Source organism: Salmo salar, chromosome 18, assembly GCF_965601325.2.
Source record: "Salmo salar chromosome 18, fSalSal1, whole genome shotgun sequence".
Lineage (NCBI taxonomy): Eukaryota > Metazoa > Chordata > Actinopteri > Salmoniformes > Salmonidae > Salmo > Salmo salar.
In genome coordinates, this window is record NC_138308.1 from 93,685,294 (window position 1) to 93,702,403 (window position 17,110).

The window sequence follows — 17,110 nt, forward strand, 5'->3', positions numbered from 1 at the left end:
TTTCTCATCTACCTGGTAATTCCTACCTGCTGTCCTAGGTCTAAATCAGTCCCTGATTAGAGGAAATCAATTAGAAAATGCAGTGGAACTGGCTTCAAGGAGAGCAATATACTGTATCCATTCTGTATTATAGACCAACAGGCTCGGGGTCAATTCCATTTCTAATTCAATTCATTCAGGAAGTAAACAAATTCGGAATTCCAATTGTTTGCTCATTGAGAAACATTGAAGAAAAATGTGAATATTCAGTTTACTTCCTTAATTGTCTGAATTAAAATGGAATTGACCCCCGACTGATAAATAACCTAACTAGAGTTCTTCCTGGTGAGGTCAAATGGAAAAACTCCTAGCCACACAGGTATAACAACAACCACCAAAGCACAACTCGGACGATGACAAGATTGCATACACTGTATCGGCTGTATTGATTGATTTATGAAAACAATTAACGAATGCATGTGTAGTGTAGAAAAACACAATATTATTAATACCTTAAAAGACTTTAGGAAGATAAATTAAGCGGAAAAAGGAACCATATTCCTTATATAGCCCAGAGCCCTATTCCCTATATAGTGCACTACTTTAGAGCAGAGCCCTAGAGCCCTAGTGTTCACCTATCGGCCCTGCTAAAAAGCCGTGCACTATATAGGGAATAGGGTGCCTTTTGGGAAGCAAGCCAGTGTCTTGTTCATTAAGGGGAATCAGATTCAAATATTTGACAGTTGATTCCAGATTTCCCACTGATATAAAAGCAACAGGGATGTGATTCTTTGTGTGTGTGTGTGTGTGTGTGTGTGTGTGTGTGTGTGTGTGTGTGTGTGTGTGTGTGTGTGTGTGTTTTTTAAGCAATAGGAGGCTGCTGAGGGGAAGACGACTCATAATAACGTCTGGAACAGAGGGAATGGAATGAAACACCATGGAAACCGAACGTTTGATGTATTTGACACCATTCCATTTACTCCAGTCATTACCACAAGCCCGTCCTCCCTAATTAAGGTGCCACCAACCTCCTGTGGTTTTAAGAGAGAGGTAGGGAGGGAGGTGTGTGTAAGTGGTGCTATTGGTTATTCAACACTCCAGTTGGTCTATTGATCCTGAGTGTATTAAGGAGTGTGTGTTTACGAGTCCTTCTCCGCAGTGTGGGTGTGTGTGTGTGTGTTTAAGCATCCTGGTCCTGCGAGGTGTGTGTGGAGGTAAGTAGTGTGAGTAGTGTCTCTGCATGTTCCAGATACTGAGCAGTTCTTCTCTTTACTGAGCCTCTACGTTGTGGGTCTGGATCTCCTAGAGAGAGAGAGAAAGGGAGGAGAGAGAGAGGGAGGGAGGGGAAAGAGAGAGAGAAAGAAAGAGATAAAAGAGAGAGAGAGAGAGAGAGATAAAAGGTAAGGACTTTAGACAGAGAAGTGAAAAGGGAGAGAGGAAGGTCCTCAGCCCTCTCCACTACCAATATAGTACCTACATGGGTCTCTCTAACCCACTCCTCCCTCTCTCTCCCTTCCTCTCACAGTAAGGCGTCTACATAGTAGGGCTGGGTTTAGCGCCTAGCAGAACACTGCATACTAGGGCTGGGTTTAGCGCCTAGCAGAACACTGCATACTAGGGCTGGGTTTAGCGCCTAGCAGAACACTGCATACTAGGGCTGGGTTTAGCGCCTAGCAGAACACTACATACTAGGGCTGGGTTTAGCTCCTAGCAGAACTCTACATACTAGGGCTGGGTTTAGATCCTAGCAGAACACTACATACTAGGGATGGGTTTAGCTCCTAGCAGAACACTGCATACTAGGGCTGGGTTTAGCTCCTAGCAGAACACTGCATACTAGGGCTGGGTTTAGCTCCTAGCAGAACACTGCATACTAGGGCTGGGTTTAGCTCCTAGCAGAACACTGCATACTAGGGCTGGGTTTAGCTCCTAGCAGAACACTGCATACTAGGGCTGGGTTTAGCTCCTAGCAGAACACTGCATACTAGGGCTGGGTTTAGCTCCTAGCAGAACACTACATACTAGGGCTGGGTTTAGCGCCTAGCAGAACACTGCATACTAGGGCTGGGTTTAGCGCCTAGCAGAACTCTGCATACCAGGGCTGGGTTTAGATCCTAGAAGTGAACGTCTGAACTCCTTTAAAAGAGTTTAGCTTGAGGTGCCGTAGCCAGTATACACTTCATCAGAATTGACATTATTGCCGAGGAGTTCTTAGTCGGACTAACTAGGTTTGGTATTTCTCAATGAATAAGATGTGCATGAAAACGAGTTGTGCCTCGTTGAAACCCTACTGTTGACCAATCACAGGGGAAAAAGGAGCGTAGACTTCGACTAGCGAACTCCTGCTTGTATCGAGATAAAACCGTGTGCATGAAAACAGCTGGAAAAAAAAACCTACAAAACCTCATAATATATGTACAAACTGTTTCAGATGGGAAGCAGGCAGATGCTTTTAACCTGTCCTCCTGTGATAAGCATATCACCCTCTTTCTCACTCGCCCTCTCTCTCACTCATTCTCTCTCCATCCATCCATCCATCCATCCATCCATCCATCCCTCACTCTCTCTCTCTCCATCCCTCACTCTCTCCATCCATCCATCCCTCACCCTCCCTCCATCTCACCTTTAACTCCAGTGATGAGTAAATCCACAGCTGTCTTGTATTTTTGTATGGCTGTACTGTACTCTCCCTCCTTCTCGCTTTCCATCGCAGCTGTGAGCTCATTGGCTGCCTGCTTCAGATAGCCCACCTCCCCGCCGTCCGGATTGGTCAAGGGCAGCAACAGAAGTTCTGATTGGTCGTGTGATGCTCTCGGTTGGTCTGGGCAAGAGAAATTAGTAATGAAAAGAACAGGAAGAAAAGATGAAATGACTGTATTTGTACAGTATCACTAAGTTATATCATAATGCTTTCAACCCTTCCTGGTGTTTCCAGATGAAGTAGATGAGGAGAGGATGCTACTTTTGTCTATTGAGCTACAGACTTCAAATCAAATGTTATTTATCACATGCTCCGAATACAACAGGTGTAGTAGACCTTACAGTGAAATGCTGAATACAACAGGTGTAGACTTTACAGTGAAATGCTGAATACAACAGGTGTAGTAGACCTTACAGTGAAATGCTGAATACAACAGGTGTAGTAGACCTTACAGTGAAATGCTGAATACAACAGGTGTAGTAGACCTTACAGTGAAATGCTGAATACAACAGGTGTAGTAGACCTAACAGTGAAATGCTGAATACAACAGGTGTAGTAGACCTAACAGTGAAATGCTGAATACAACAGGTGTAGTAGACCTTACAGTGAAATGCTGAATACAACAGGTGTAGTAGACCTAACAGTGAAATGCTGAATACAACAGGTGTAGTAGACCTTACAGTGAAATGCTGAATACAACAGGTGTAGTAGACCTTACAGTGAAATGCTGAATACAACAGGTGTAGTAGACCTTACAGTGAAATGCTGAATACAACAGGTGTAGTAGACCTTACAGTGAAATGCTGAATACAACAGGTGTAAGTAGACTTTACAGTGAAATGCTGAATACAACAGGTGTAGTAGACCTAACAGTGAAATGCTGAATACAACAGGTGTAGACCTCACAGTGAAATGCTGAATACAACAGGTGTAGTAGACCTTACAGTGAAATGCTGAATACAACAGGTGTAAGTAGACTTTACAGTGAAATGCTGAATACAACAGGTGTAGTAGACCTAACAGTGAAATGCTGAATACAACAGGTGTAAGTAGACCTAACAGTGAAATGCTGAATACAACAGGTGTAGTAGACCTTACACCTGTTGTATTCAGCATGTCACTGTGAGGTCTACTACACCGGTTGTAGTCAGCACCTTCACAGTGAGGTGCTGACTACACCAGGTGTAGTCAGACCTTACACTGTAAAGTGCTGACTTACACCAGGTGTAAGTCAGCACTTTCACAGTGAAAGTGCTGACTTACACCAGGTGTAGTCAGCACCTCACAGTGAGGTGCTGACTACACCAGGTGTAGTCAGCCTTTCACAGTGAAAGTGCTGACTTACACCAGGTGTAGTCAGACCTTACACTGTAAAGTGCTGACTTACACCAGGTGTAAGTCAGCACTTTACACTGGAAGGTCTGACTTACACCAGGTGTAGTCAGCACCTCACAGTGAGGTGCTGACTACACCAGGTGTAGTCAGCACCTCACAGTGAAAGTGCTGACTTACACCAGGTGTATTCAGCATCTTCACAGTGAAAGTGCTGACTTACACCAGGTGTAGTCAGACCTAACACTGAAAGGTCTGACTACACCAGGTGTAGTCAGCATTTCACTGTACAGGTCGACTACACCTGCTGAATACAGCATTTCAGCTGTAAGTAGACCTTACAGTGAAATGCTTCCTTACAAGCCAATAATGCAGTTCAAGAAATAGAGTTTAGAAAATATTTACTAAATAAACTAAAGTAAAAACTAAAATGAACACAAAAATAACGAGGCTATATACAGGGAAACTACACATAGATAATAAACAGCGAGTAGCAGCAGTGTAAAAGCAAAACAAACAAACAAAGGGGGGGGGGGGGGGGGGGGGGGGGTCAATGTAAATGGTCCGGTGGCCATTTGATTAATTGTTCAGGAGTCTTATGGCTTGGGGGTAGAAACTGTTAAGGGTGTCTGAGTGACAGAGAGTGATAGAGTGTGAATGTGTGATAGAGAGTGATAGAAATACCACAGTGGGCCATCACAGCAGCAAGATGTGTGACCTGTTGCCACAAGAAAAGGTCAACCAGTGAAGAACAAACATCATTGTAAATACAACCCATATTTATTTTCCCTTTTGTACATCGTTACAACACTGTATATATATATATATATATATATATATATATTTGTAATGTCATTATTCTTTTGGAACTTATATGTGTTAAATGTTTGTTAATTTGTATTGTTTATCTACCTCACTTGCTTTGGCAATGTTAACATATGTTTCCCATGCCAATAAAGCCCTTGAATTGAATTGATAGAGTTTTATTTTATTTATTTTTTATTTCACCTTTATTTAACCAGGTAGGCCAGTTGATAACAAGTTCTCATTTACAACTGCGACCTGGCCAAGATAAAGCAAAGCAGTGCGACACAAACAACAACACAGAGTTACACATGGAATAAACAAACATACAGTCAATAACACAATAGAAAAAGTCTATATACAGTGTGCAAATGGCGTGAGGAGGTAAGGCAATAAATAGGCCATAGTGGCGAAGTAATTACAATTCAGCAAATGAACACTGGAGTGATAGATGTGCAGATAGAAATACTGGTGGGCAAAAGAGCAAAAAAGTAAATAAAAACAATATGGGGATGAGGTAGGTAGATTGGATGGGCTATTTACAGATGGGCTGTGTACAGCTGCAGTGATCGGTTAGCTGATGTTTAAAGTTAGTGAGGGAGATATAAGTCTAACTCCAGCGATTTTTGCAATTCGTTCCAGTCATTGGCAGCAGAGAACTGGAAGGAAAGGTGGCCAAAGGAGGTGTTGGCTTTGGGGATGACCAGTGAGATATACCTGCTGGAGCGCGTGCTACGGGTGGGTGTTGTTATGGTGACCGGTGAGCTGAGATAAGACAGAGCTTTCCCTAGCAAAGACTTATAGAGGACCTGGAGCCAGTGGGTCTGGCGACAAATATGTAGCGAGGGCCAGCCAACGAGAGCGTACAGGTCGCAGTGGTGGGTAGTATATGGGGCTTTTGTGACAAAACGGATGGCACTGTGATAGACTGCATCCAAATTGCTGAGTAGATTGTTGGAGGCTATTTTGTAAATGACATCGCCGAAGTCGAGGATCGGTAGGATAAGACAGTTTTACGAAGGTATGTTTGGCGGCGTGAGTGAAGGAGGCTTTGCTGTGAAATAGGAAGTCGAGTCTAGATTTAATTTTGTATTGGAGATGCTTAACATACAGTGAGGGAAAAAAGTATTTGATCCCCTGGTGATTTTGTACGTTTGCCCACTGACAAAGAAATGATCAGTCTATAATTGTAATGGTAGATTTATTTGAACAGTGAGCGACAGAATAACAAAAAAATCCAGAAAAACACATGTCAAAAATGTTATAAAATGATTTGCATTTTAATGAGGGAAATAAGTATTTGACCCCTTTGCAAAACATGACTTAGTACTTGGTGGCAAAACCCTTGTTGGCAATCACAGAGGTCAGACATTTCTTGTAGTTGGCCACCAGGTTTGCGCACATCTCAGGAGGGATTTTGTCCCACTGCTCTTTGCAGATCTTCTCCAAGTCATTAAGTTTTCGAGGCTGACGTTTGGCAACTCAAACCTTCAGCTCCCTCCACAGATTTTCTATGGGATTAAGGTCTGGAGACTGGCTAGGCCACTCCAGGACCTTAATGTGCTTCTTCTTGAGCCACTCCCTTGTTGCCTTGGCCGTGTGTTTTGGGTCATTGTCATGCTGGAATACCCATCCACGACCCATTTTCAATGCCCTGGCTGAGGGAAGGAGGTTCTCACCCAAGATTTGACGGGCCATCGTCCCTTTGATGCGGTGAAGTTGTCCTGTCCCCTTAGCAGAAAAACGCCCCCAAAGCATAATGCTTCCACCGCCATGTTTGACGGTGGGGATGGTGTTCTTGGGGTCATAGGCAGCATTCCTCCTCCTCCAAACACAGCGAGTTGAGTTGATGCCAAAGAGCTCCATTTTGGTCTCATCTGACCACAACACTTTCACCCAGTTGTCCTCTGAATCATTCAGATGTTCATTGGCAAACTTCAGACGGGCATGTATATGTTCCTTCTTGAGCAGGGGGACCTTGCGGGCGCTGCAGGATTTCAGTCCTTTACGGCGTAGTGTGTACACCAATTGTTTTCTTGGTGACTGTGGTCTCAGCTGCCTTGAGATCATTGACAAGATCCTCCCGTGTAGTTCTAGGCTGATTCCTAACCGTTCTCATGATCATTGCAACTCCACGAGGTGAGATCTTGCATGGAGCCCCAGGCCGAGGGAGATTGACAGTTCTTTTGTGTTTCTTCCATTTGCTCATCATCGCACCAACTGTTGTCACCTTCTCGCCAAGCTGCTTGGCGATGGTCTTGTAGCCCATTCCAGCCTTGTGTAGGTCTACAATCTTGTCCCTGAGATCCTTGGAGAGCTCTTTGGTCTTGGCCATGGTGGAGAGTTTGGAATCTGATTGATTGATTGCTTCTGTGGACAGGTGTCTTTTATACAGCTAACAAGCTGAGATTAGGAGCACTCCCTTTAAGAGTGTGCTCCTAATCTCAGCTCGTTACCTGTATAAAAGACACCTGGGAGCCAGAAATCTTTCTGATTGAGAGGGGGTCAAATACTTATTTCCCTCATTAAAAAGCAAATCAATTTATAACATTTTTGACATGTGTTTTTCTGTTTTTTGTTGTTGTTATTCTGTCTCGCACTGTTCAGATAAACCTACCATTAAAATTATAGACTGATCATTTCTTTGTCAGTGGGCAAACGTACAAAATCAGCAGGGGATCAAATATTTTTTTCCCTCACTGCAAGTCTGGAAGGAGAGTTTACAGTCTAGCCAGACACCTAGGTATTTGTAGTTGTCTACATATTCTAAATCAGAACCGTCTAGAGTAGTGATGCTAGTCATGCGGGCGGGTGCGGGCAGCGATCGGTTGAAAAGCATGCATTTAGTTTTACTAGCGTTTAAGAGCAGTTGGAGGCCACGGGAGGAGTGTTGTATGGCATTGAAGCTCGTCTGGAGGGTTGTTAACACAGTGTCCAAAGAAGGGCCAGAAGTATACAGAATGGTGTCGTCTGCGTAGAGGTGGATCAGGGAATCACCCGCAGCAAGAGCGACATCGTTGATATATACAGAGAAAAGAGTCGGCCCGAGAATTGAACCCTGTGGTACCACCATAGAGACTGCCAGAGGTTCGGACAACAGGCCCTCCGATTTGAAACACTGAACTCTGTCAGAGAAGTAGTTGATGAACCAGGCCAGGCAGTCATTAGAAAACCAAGGCTGTTGAGTCTGGCGATAAGAATGTGGTGATTGACAGAGTCGAAAGCCTTGGCCAGGTCGATGAAGACGGCTGCACAGTATTGTCTTTTATCGATGGCGGTTATGATAACGTTTAATACCTTGAGCGTGGCTGAGGTGCACCCATGACCGGCTCGGAAACCGGATTGCACAGCGGAGAAGGTACAGTGGGATTCGAAATGGTCAGTGATCTGTTTATTAACTTGGCTTTCGAAGACTTTAGAAAGGCAGGGCAGGATAGCTATAGGTCTGTAACAGTTTGGGTCTAGAGTGTCACCCCCTTTGAAGAGGGGGATGACCGCGGCAGCTTTCCAATCTTTAGGGATCTCGGATGATACGAGAGGTTGAACAGACTGGTAATAGGGGTTGCAACAATGGCGGCGGATAATTTTAGAAAGAGAGGGTCCAGATTGTCTAGCCCAGCTGATTTGTACGGGTCCAGGTTTTGCAGCTCTTTCAGAACATCTGCTCTCTGGATTTGGATGAAGGAGAAGCTGGGGAGGCTTGGGCAAGTAGCTGCAGGGGGTGTGGAGCTGTTGGCCGGGGTTGGGGTAGCCAGGAGGCCAGCCATAGAGAAATGCTTAGTGAAATTATTGATTATTGTGGATTTATCAGTGGTGACAGTGTTTCCTATCCTCAGTGCAGTGGGCAGCTGGTAGGAGGTGCTCTTATTCTCCATGGACTTTACAGTGTCCCAAAACGTTTTGGAGTTAGAGCTACAGGATGCAAATTTCTGCTTGAAAAAGCTAGCCTTAGCTTTCCTGACTGACTGCGTGTATTGGTTCCTGACCTCCCTGAACAGTTGCATATCGCGGGGACTATTCGATGCTAGTGCAGTCGGCCACAGGATGTTTTTGTGCTGGTCGAGGGCAGTCAGGTCTGGAGTGAACCAAGGGCTATATCTGTTCCTGGTTCTAAATTTCTTGAAAGGGGCATGCTTATTTAAGATGGAGAGGAAGGCATTTAAAAAAAAAAAACAGGCATCCTCTACTGACGGTATGAGGTCAATATCCTTCCAGGATACCCGGGCCAGGTCGTTTAGAAAGGCCTGCTCGCAGAAGTGTTTTAGGGAGCATTTGACAGTGATGAGGGGTGGTCGTTTGACCGCAGACCCATAGCGGATGCAGGCAATGAGGCAGTGATCGCTGAGATCCTGATTGAAAACAGCAGAGGTGTATTTGGAGGGCAAGTTGGTCAGGATAATATCTATGAGGGTGCCCATGTTTACGGATTTAGGGTTGTACCTGGTGGGTTCCTTGATAATTTGTGTGAGATTGAGGGCATCTACCTTAGATTGTAGGACTGCCGGGGTGTTAAGCATATCCAAGTTTAGGTTACCTAACAGAACGAACTCTGAAGATAGATGGGGGGGGGCAATCAATTTACATATGGTGTCCAGGGCACAGCTGGGAGTTGAGGGGGTTCTAGAACAGGCGGGAACAGTGAGAGACTTATTTCTGGAGAGATTAATTTTTTTAATTAGTGTGATAGAGAGTGTGAGTGTGATAGAGAGTGCGAGTGTGATAGAGAGTGCGAGTGTGATAGAGAGTGCGAGTGTGATAGAGAGTGCGAGTGTGATAGAGAGTGCGAGTGTGATAGAGAGTGCGAGTGTGATAGAGAGTGCGAGTGTGATAGACAGTGTGATAGACAGTGTGATAGACAGTGTGATAGACAGTGTGATAGACAGTGTGATAGACAGTGTGATAGACAGTGTGATAGAGAGTGAGATAGAGAGTGAGATAGAGAGTGAGATAGAGAGTGAGATAGAGAGTGAGATAGAGAGTGAGATAGAGAGTGATAGTGTGATAGACAGTGTGATAGACAGTGAGATGGATAAGTGTGATAGAGAGTGACAGTGATAGTGTGACAGAGAGTGAGTGTAATTTCCCTATTGTGTCATGTTGCTGTGGTTTTGTAATATTGCTGTAATGTTGCTGTTTCCTGTAGCTGGATAAAAAGTGGTTTTAAAAAGTGACATATCTGTGGTGGCACTTGATTGTAGTAGTGTGTGTGTGTGTGTGTGTGTGTGTGTGTGTGTGTGTGTGTGTGTGTGTGTGTGTGTGTGTGTGTGTAGGTGTGTGCGTGTGTAACCTCTGACCTTCTTTAGCACAGGGGTCGAAGATGGCGAGGTCGTTGTCGGAGAGAGGAGGGGGCGGTACTTCCTCTGTAGGCTCCTCCCGCATCACAGAATCGAACAGCGAATCAAACTCCTCCTGAGACTGCGATTGGTCTGTTCTGAGGACGCAGGGCTGGAACGGAGTAAGAACTAGGGAAGAGAGCACGAAGAACATCTCAACAGCCACGGCTGACAAAATGTCCAGGACATCAAGAGAGACAGCCACATGACAGCTACTGTTTTTGACATTTTGGCAGGAGGACCTTGAAGTGGCTTCCTCTCCTCGTCTCCTGTCGTTCATCTGCACAGATGTGAAAGAACAGGAATGCAGTGGGCTATACTAGGGGTTGGGATTTACCATGGACCTCACGGTACCATATTATCATAGGTCATATAGGTCATATTAAAATAACATTGGGATATGACCGAGATGTGGGAGTCTCACCTAGCTATCTTAATGTGAATGAACTAACTGTAAGTTGGAATAAGAGTGTCTGCTAATTTACTCAAATGTAAATGTTACTGTATAGATAGTTTTCCACCATCACTAGGAAAGAGGGGGGGGGAGGGGGGGGGGGATACCTAGTCAGCTGTACAACTAAATGGATTCAACTGAAATGTGTTTTCCTGCATTTACCCCCCTGATTCAGAGAGGTGCGGGGTGGGGCTGCCTTAATCAACATCCACGGCGCCCGGGGAACAGTGGGGTTAACTGCCTTGTTCAGGGGCAGAATGACAGATTTTTAACTTGTCAGCTCGGGGATTCGATCCCAGCAACCTTTCAGGTTACTGGCCCAATGCTCTAACCACTAAGCTATACCATAATGCTTTCAACTCCTCCTGTGTTTCCAGTTGATTGCAGAGAAAGTAGACGAGAAAAGGAGGATGCTACTTTTGACTATAGAGCTGCAGACTTTTCTGCTGCGTTTCTGCTGATTTCTACGCTGAACTATATCAAATATTGGCCTGTTGGAAACTACAACTCCCAACATACATTGCACAGTTTGGGCTTGATCTGATTTATCTCTAGAGAAACTGTACAATGTGCACATTGATTTCAGAAGAAAACAGAATGAAAATGGCATTAAAATCATTTAACCAACGTCTGTCAATTAGTTGTTTAAAAAAATGAAAAATAAAAATATCTAAGATAAAAAATAATGAAAAAATAAATTAAAAAATAAATTTTAAAAAATTTTAAAAAAATTTGCTCGGTGTGTTGTGCGTTCCTCTACCTCTGTCGTCTAGCTTCAGATCACCGGGTAGATCAGGAAGGTCCGTTAACTCTTCCTCCTCCTCCTCAGCTGTAGGTGTTACTGCCACTGGAGTAGGACAACCCCCCATCTCACTATAGGCCTCAGCTGCAACCTCAGGCTCGACTAGATCCGTGCCCAGTGAAAGGCCCAACTTCTGGGGTTGGATAGGGGCCTCGGTCCCCTCCTCCTCCGCCGCTGGTTCACAGTCTGAGCCTTGACGCTGTGGTAGGGGGATGAGGGGGGGAGGGAGGGGGGTGGAGGAGGAGAGAGGAGAGGGGTCTAACGGCCTGATCACCTCTCCACCCTAGGGGAGAGAGGGGTAGCGAGGGGAGGGGGAGAGATGGGTAGAGAGAAGGGAGGGGGAGAGATGGGTAGAGAGAGAGATGGGTAGAGAGAGAGAGGGGGAGAGATGGGTAGAGAGAGAGAGGGGGAGAGATGGGTAGAGAGAGAGAGGGGGAGAGATGGGTAGAGAGAGAGAGAGGAGGGGGAGAGATGGGTAGAGAGAGAGAGAGGAGGGGGAGAGATGGGTAGAGAGAGAGAGAGGAGGGGGAGAGATGGGTAGAGAGAGAGAGAGGAGGGGGAGAGATGGGTAGAGAGAGAGAGAGGAGGGGGAGAGATGGGTAGAGAGAGAGAGATGGGTAGAGAGAGAGAGATGGGTAGAGAGAGAGAGATGGGTAGAGAGAGAGAGATGGGTAGAGAGAGAGAGAGAGAGAGAGAGAGAGGAGGGGGAGAGATAGAGAGAGAGGAGGGGGAGAGATGGGTAGAGAGAGAGAGAGGAGGGGAAGAGATGGGTAGAGAGAGAGAAGAGGGAGAGATGGGTAGAGAGAGAGAGAGAGGAGGGGGAGAGATGGGTAGAGAGAGAGAGAGAGGAGGGGGAGAGATGGGTAGAGAGAGAGAGAGAGGAGGGGGAGAGATGGGTAGAGAGAGAGAGAGAGGAGGGGGAGAGATGGGTAGAGAGAGAGAGGAGGGGAAGAGATGGGTAAGAGAGAGAGAGAGAGAGGGGAAGAGATGGGTAGAGAGAGAGGAGAGGGAGAGATGGGTAGAGAGAGAGGAGAGGGAGAGATGGGTAGAGAGAGGGAGGGGGAGAGATGGGTAGAGAGAGAGAGGGGGAGAGATGGGTAGAGAGAGGGGGAGAGATGGGTAGAGAGAGGGAGAGGAGGGGGAGAGATGGGTAGAGAGAGGGAGAGGAGGGGGAGAGATGGGTAGAGAGAGAGAGGAGGGGGAGAGATGGGTAGAGAGAGAGAGGAGGGGGAGAGATGGGTAGAGAGAGGGAGAGGAGGGGGAGAGATGGGTAGAGAGAGGGAGATGAGGGGGAGAGATGGGTAGAGAGAGAGAGGAGAGGGAGAGATGGGTAGAGAGAGAGAGGAGAGGGAGAGATGGGTAGAGAGAGAGAGGAGAGGGAGAGATGGGTAGAGAGAGAGAGGAGAGGGAGAGATGGGTAGAGAGAGAGAGGAGAGGGAGAGATGGGTAGAGAGAGAGAGGAGAGGGAGAGATGGGTAGAGAGAGAGAGGAGAGGGAGAGATGGGTAGAGAGAGAGAGGAGAGGGAGAGATGGGTAGAGAGAGAGAGGAGGGGGAGAGATGGGTAGAGAGAGGGAGAGGAGGGGGAGAGATGGTTAGAGAGAGGGAGAGGAGGGGGAGAGATGGTTAGAGAGAGGGAGAGGAGGGGGAGAGATGGGTAGAGAGAGAGAGGAGAGGGAGAGATGGGTAGAGAGAGTTTACTTTACTATTACATTTTAGGGCATTTGTCACCCTGCCAGCTCCTATTAGTTCTATTGAGCACTGTGGCACCAACTCACCTTCCGAACGTTCTAATCCCATTTTGTTGTACTATGTCACAATGGCAGCTTCGCTATAGTTGGCAATGAGACCTGCTCTCGTTATTTATAGTCAAAATGTAAACAACAACAAAAATACTCATGGAACTCTGAGGTCGTCCTATTGTTTCCTATTAGGGAAATATAGGCATGACTGTCTATTTCGCCAAATCTCTCACAATGTGTATATTTGGATTTTTTTCAAGTCAGATGACATTTTATATCATGAGAATCTCTTCTTTCTAATTATGTAAGTCTGGGCAGCGAGCTCAGTTGTCATCGATCACTAGATCAGAAATGTTCATTTTTTCCCTACTTTCTCATTACGCACAGTTTACGCCATCGGGGTGCGGATGTTAACTTTTTACACAAGTTTTTTATTTTTTGTCCAGTTTCGTCCGACGAACAGATTGTAATGGTAAAATAAAAAACGGGATACATTTTTTTGGTGCCATTTAGGCAAAATGGAATTCTAAGCATCATAGAATGATTTTTAAGCCTTGAGAGAACTGGCATGGATGGTGTATGTGTTCCCTTCAGAGGGAGAATGGACAAGTAAAAAAATATTTAAGTGCCTTTGAACAGGGTATGGTAAGTAGGTGCCAGGCGCACTGGTTTCTGTCAAGAACTGCAACGCTGCTGGGTTTTTCCACGCTCAACATTTTCCCCATTTGTATCAAGAATGGTCCACCACCCAAAGGACATCTAATCAACTTGACATGATGGTGGGAAGAATTTGGAGTCAACATGGGCCAGCATCCCTGTGGAACATTTGACACCTTGTAAAGTCCATTCATCGACAAATTGAGGCTATTCTGAGGGCAAAAGTGGAGGGGGGGGGTGCAACTCAATATTAGGAAGGTGTTCCTAATGTTTGGTTTAGCACAACAACTCATTGTAAATAAGAATTTGTTCATAACTGACTTGCCTATAGACCGATAAACATAACGATCAAATGTGTTTCCAATGACTGGTACTTCCATCAATGAATAAAAAGGATCGTTTTTTCAATGGGATTTTTTTTTTTTTCTCCCTGTCATTTTGGCCGGCAATTGCCAGCTAACGGAAGGAAACCCTTGTGTGTGTATGCCTGCTTGTTTATTTCTATGTTTCTCACCCTAAAGAAGTCCTTTAGCTGAGGGCTGTTGTAGAGAGCAGGGATATTGGTGGTGAATAGTAGCATGGCCTCAGCTGCACTCCTCCTCTCCTCGATCACCCCTTCATCAAACCTACCTGAGAGAGAGAGATGAATTTTTTACTTTTTTTAAATTAGAATGACTGATATACTAATTGATTGACTGATTAATTGATTAAAGATGCAGTCCGGGATCTTAAGCACAACAAATTCGTAACATACAGTACGAATTGGTTTCGTAACATATCATCCGAATTGCAAAACATTTTGAAATTAAAAAAAAAAAAATCAGGACGTAACATATCATACGAAACGGAGAATGTAGCACACAAAAAACGGGGACCCGTTTTGGCTCGAGCACAACTACTGGCTGAAATTATGCAAAAGTTCTGGAGTATCACTTTAACTGGGTCATACCAAAGAGCTGAGAGCCAGGGAACGAAGGGAACTCCTCCTGTCTCCTGAACAGGTTTCTGTGTGTGTAGGACAGCTCTCCATATAGCTTCTTCAGTTCACTGTACCTCCTCCATACTATCACCTCCTTGACGTCCTCTGGATGACGCTTGGAGACAAACTAGAGCGAGAGACAGGAAGAGAGAGAGTGCGAGAGCACGAGAGAGAGGTAGAAAGAGATGGTAGAATGGGTCAATGGGATGGAGGGAGAAGAGGAGCAAAGGAAGCAAGAGGGAGAGAGACAGATGGAAGGAAAGGACAAGGGTGATTCATCAAAAGTAAACATAGTGATGTGTGCACCGCATTTACATCGAATACATTTATAGCATGAACTTCCTGTTTTTATATTTAACTAGGCAAGTCATGGTACAAACATTGTTTGGCACAGACAACAGCACAAAGGGCAAGGTAGAGACAACAATACATCACACGAAGCAGCCACGAGTGTCAGTAAGAGCATCCATGATTGAGTCTTGGAATGAAGAGATACAACTGTCTAGTTTGAGCGGTTTTTGCTGCACATTCCAGTCTCTAGCTGCAGTTAACTGAAAAGAGGAGCGACCCAGGGATGTGTGTGTTTTGGCGACCTTTAACAGGATGTGACAGGCAGAACGGGAGTTGTATGTGGAGGATGAGGGCTGCAGTAGGTATCTCAGATAGGGGGGAGCAAAGCCTAAGAGGGTTTTATAAATAAGCATCAAATTGGGTCTTGTCACGGTATACAGAGATGATCAGTTTACAGAGGAGTATTGAGTGATGTGTCATATAAGGAGCGTTGGTTGAAAATCTGATGGCCAAATGGTAAAGAACATCTAGCCGCTGGAGAGCACCCTTACCTGCCGATCTATAAATTATGTCTCCATAATCTAGCATGGGTAGGATGGTCATCTGAATCAGGGTTAGTTTGGCAGCTGGGGTGAAAGAGGAGCGATGATGATAGAGGAAACCAAGTCTAGATTTAACCTTAGCCTGCAGCTTGGATTAGTGCTGAGAGAAGGACAGTGTACAGTCTTGCCATACTCCCAGGTACTTGTATGAGGTGACTACCTCAAACTCTAAACCCTCAGAGGTAGTAATCACACCTGTGGGGAGAGGGGCACTCTTCTTACCGAACCACATGACCTTTGATTTGAAGGTGTTTATAGGATAGGAGGATTTGAATGCACAACACTAATCAGCAGCGAGAAGGCAAGTGGGAGGAGAAGGATGTGTGTAGAGAGATGAGGGTATAACTACCCAAAGGGGTCAAGTATTAGTCACGGGGTTTCGATGCTCAAATCATGCAACAAATCACGAGTTCCCAACAATACCCCTTTGGAATTGATTAGCTAGCAAGCTAACAGATGTGCTTGACATGACAATGGACCACTGTCACTGTCTATTAAGCTAAAGTACATACATATATATGCATTGTATAAGTATATCCTGACACCCTGACAACGTCTCTGTTAACTAGCTATAAACAAGACTATTGCTGACAGTCAGAACAATGCATTAAAATGGCTAACGCTAACCAGCTACATAGTGGCTAACGTTACTAAGATACAAGACAAGACGAATTGACCAACCGACCCTTGCGGTGACTTTATATTCCGTGTGTCCCTTCTCGTGTGTGCGTGGTTCTGTCACCGAGAAAAAACGGTAATATTCTTCTTTCTCTTTCTTCCGAGACATCGCAGCGTGGATAGGAGTACAGATGTATATACACTTGTGGTTGTCACTAATTACCACACGCACAAAGGCAAAATGGGTACATCGTAAAAATTCCTGAAAACAAAAATGTACTTTTTTTTGGTCTTAATGTAAGGTTATAATTAAGCACGGGGTTAACAGTGTGATTATGGTTAGGTTTAAAATCAGATTGTAGAAATAGGCGGGATTTAGCAATAATTCTGACTTTGTGGCTGTGGTAACTAGTGACGACCCTGTTTAGATTTTCCTCCACTCTAACTTCCTGGTTGGTGGCGTAGTCTTTGCGTGAGCAGTGACAGCCGAAACGCTCTCCTCTGTTCAAGGGAGATCTCCTCAGGTCACTTAGCTCACAGTTGAGTTGACTTTTTTTTTCTCAGAGATTCAACTTTTATATGAAAAGTTTACACTATAAGACTTTTATTGAGTCTATGGATTTTTATTTTTTAATTTTTTTAAAGTATGATAGGTTAACATTAATGTTATAATGGCCATGTCTTATTTTACCATCTTCAGAGACCATAAGTAACCCACAGGGGGCGCTATCTATCTTTTGTCACCAGCCGGTCAAGCATATGTAATGACCCTATCATGAGAGAGACAGAGAGAGAGGCCGTTAACATATATTTCTCAT

The 17,110-nt window shown here is 45.0% G+C and overlaps 1 protein-coding gene across 1 annotated transcript; it reads right to left on the bottom strand.

The window, feature by feature from the left end:
* Positions 1-401: 401 nt before the first annotated feature.
* snx15 (sorting nexin 15) lies at positions 402-16,723 on the bottom strand. Its single transcript, XM_014156765.3, has 7 exons — positions 16,360-16,723; positions 14,752-14,908; positions 14,317-14,432; positions 11,364-11,688; positions 10,111-10,278; positions 2,603-2,800; positions 402-1,281 (listed from the first exon to the last, which is right to left on the bottom strand). Exons 1-7 carry the CDS (start codon positions 16,459-16,461, stop codon positions 1,160-1,162), a joined length of 1,188 nt encoding a protein of 395 aa, XP_014012240.2. The 5' UTR covers positions 16,462-16,723; the 3' UTR covers positions 402-1,159.
* Between the last annotated feature and the right edge of the window lie 387 nt (positions 16,724-17,110).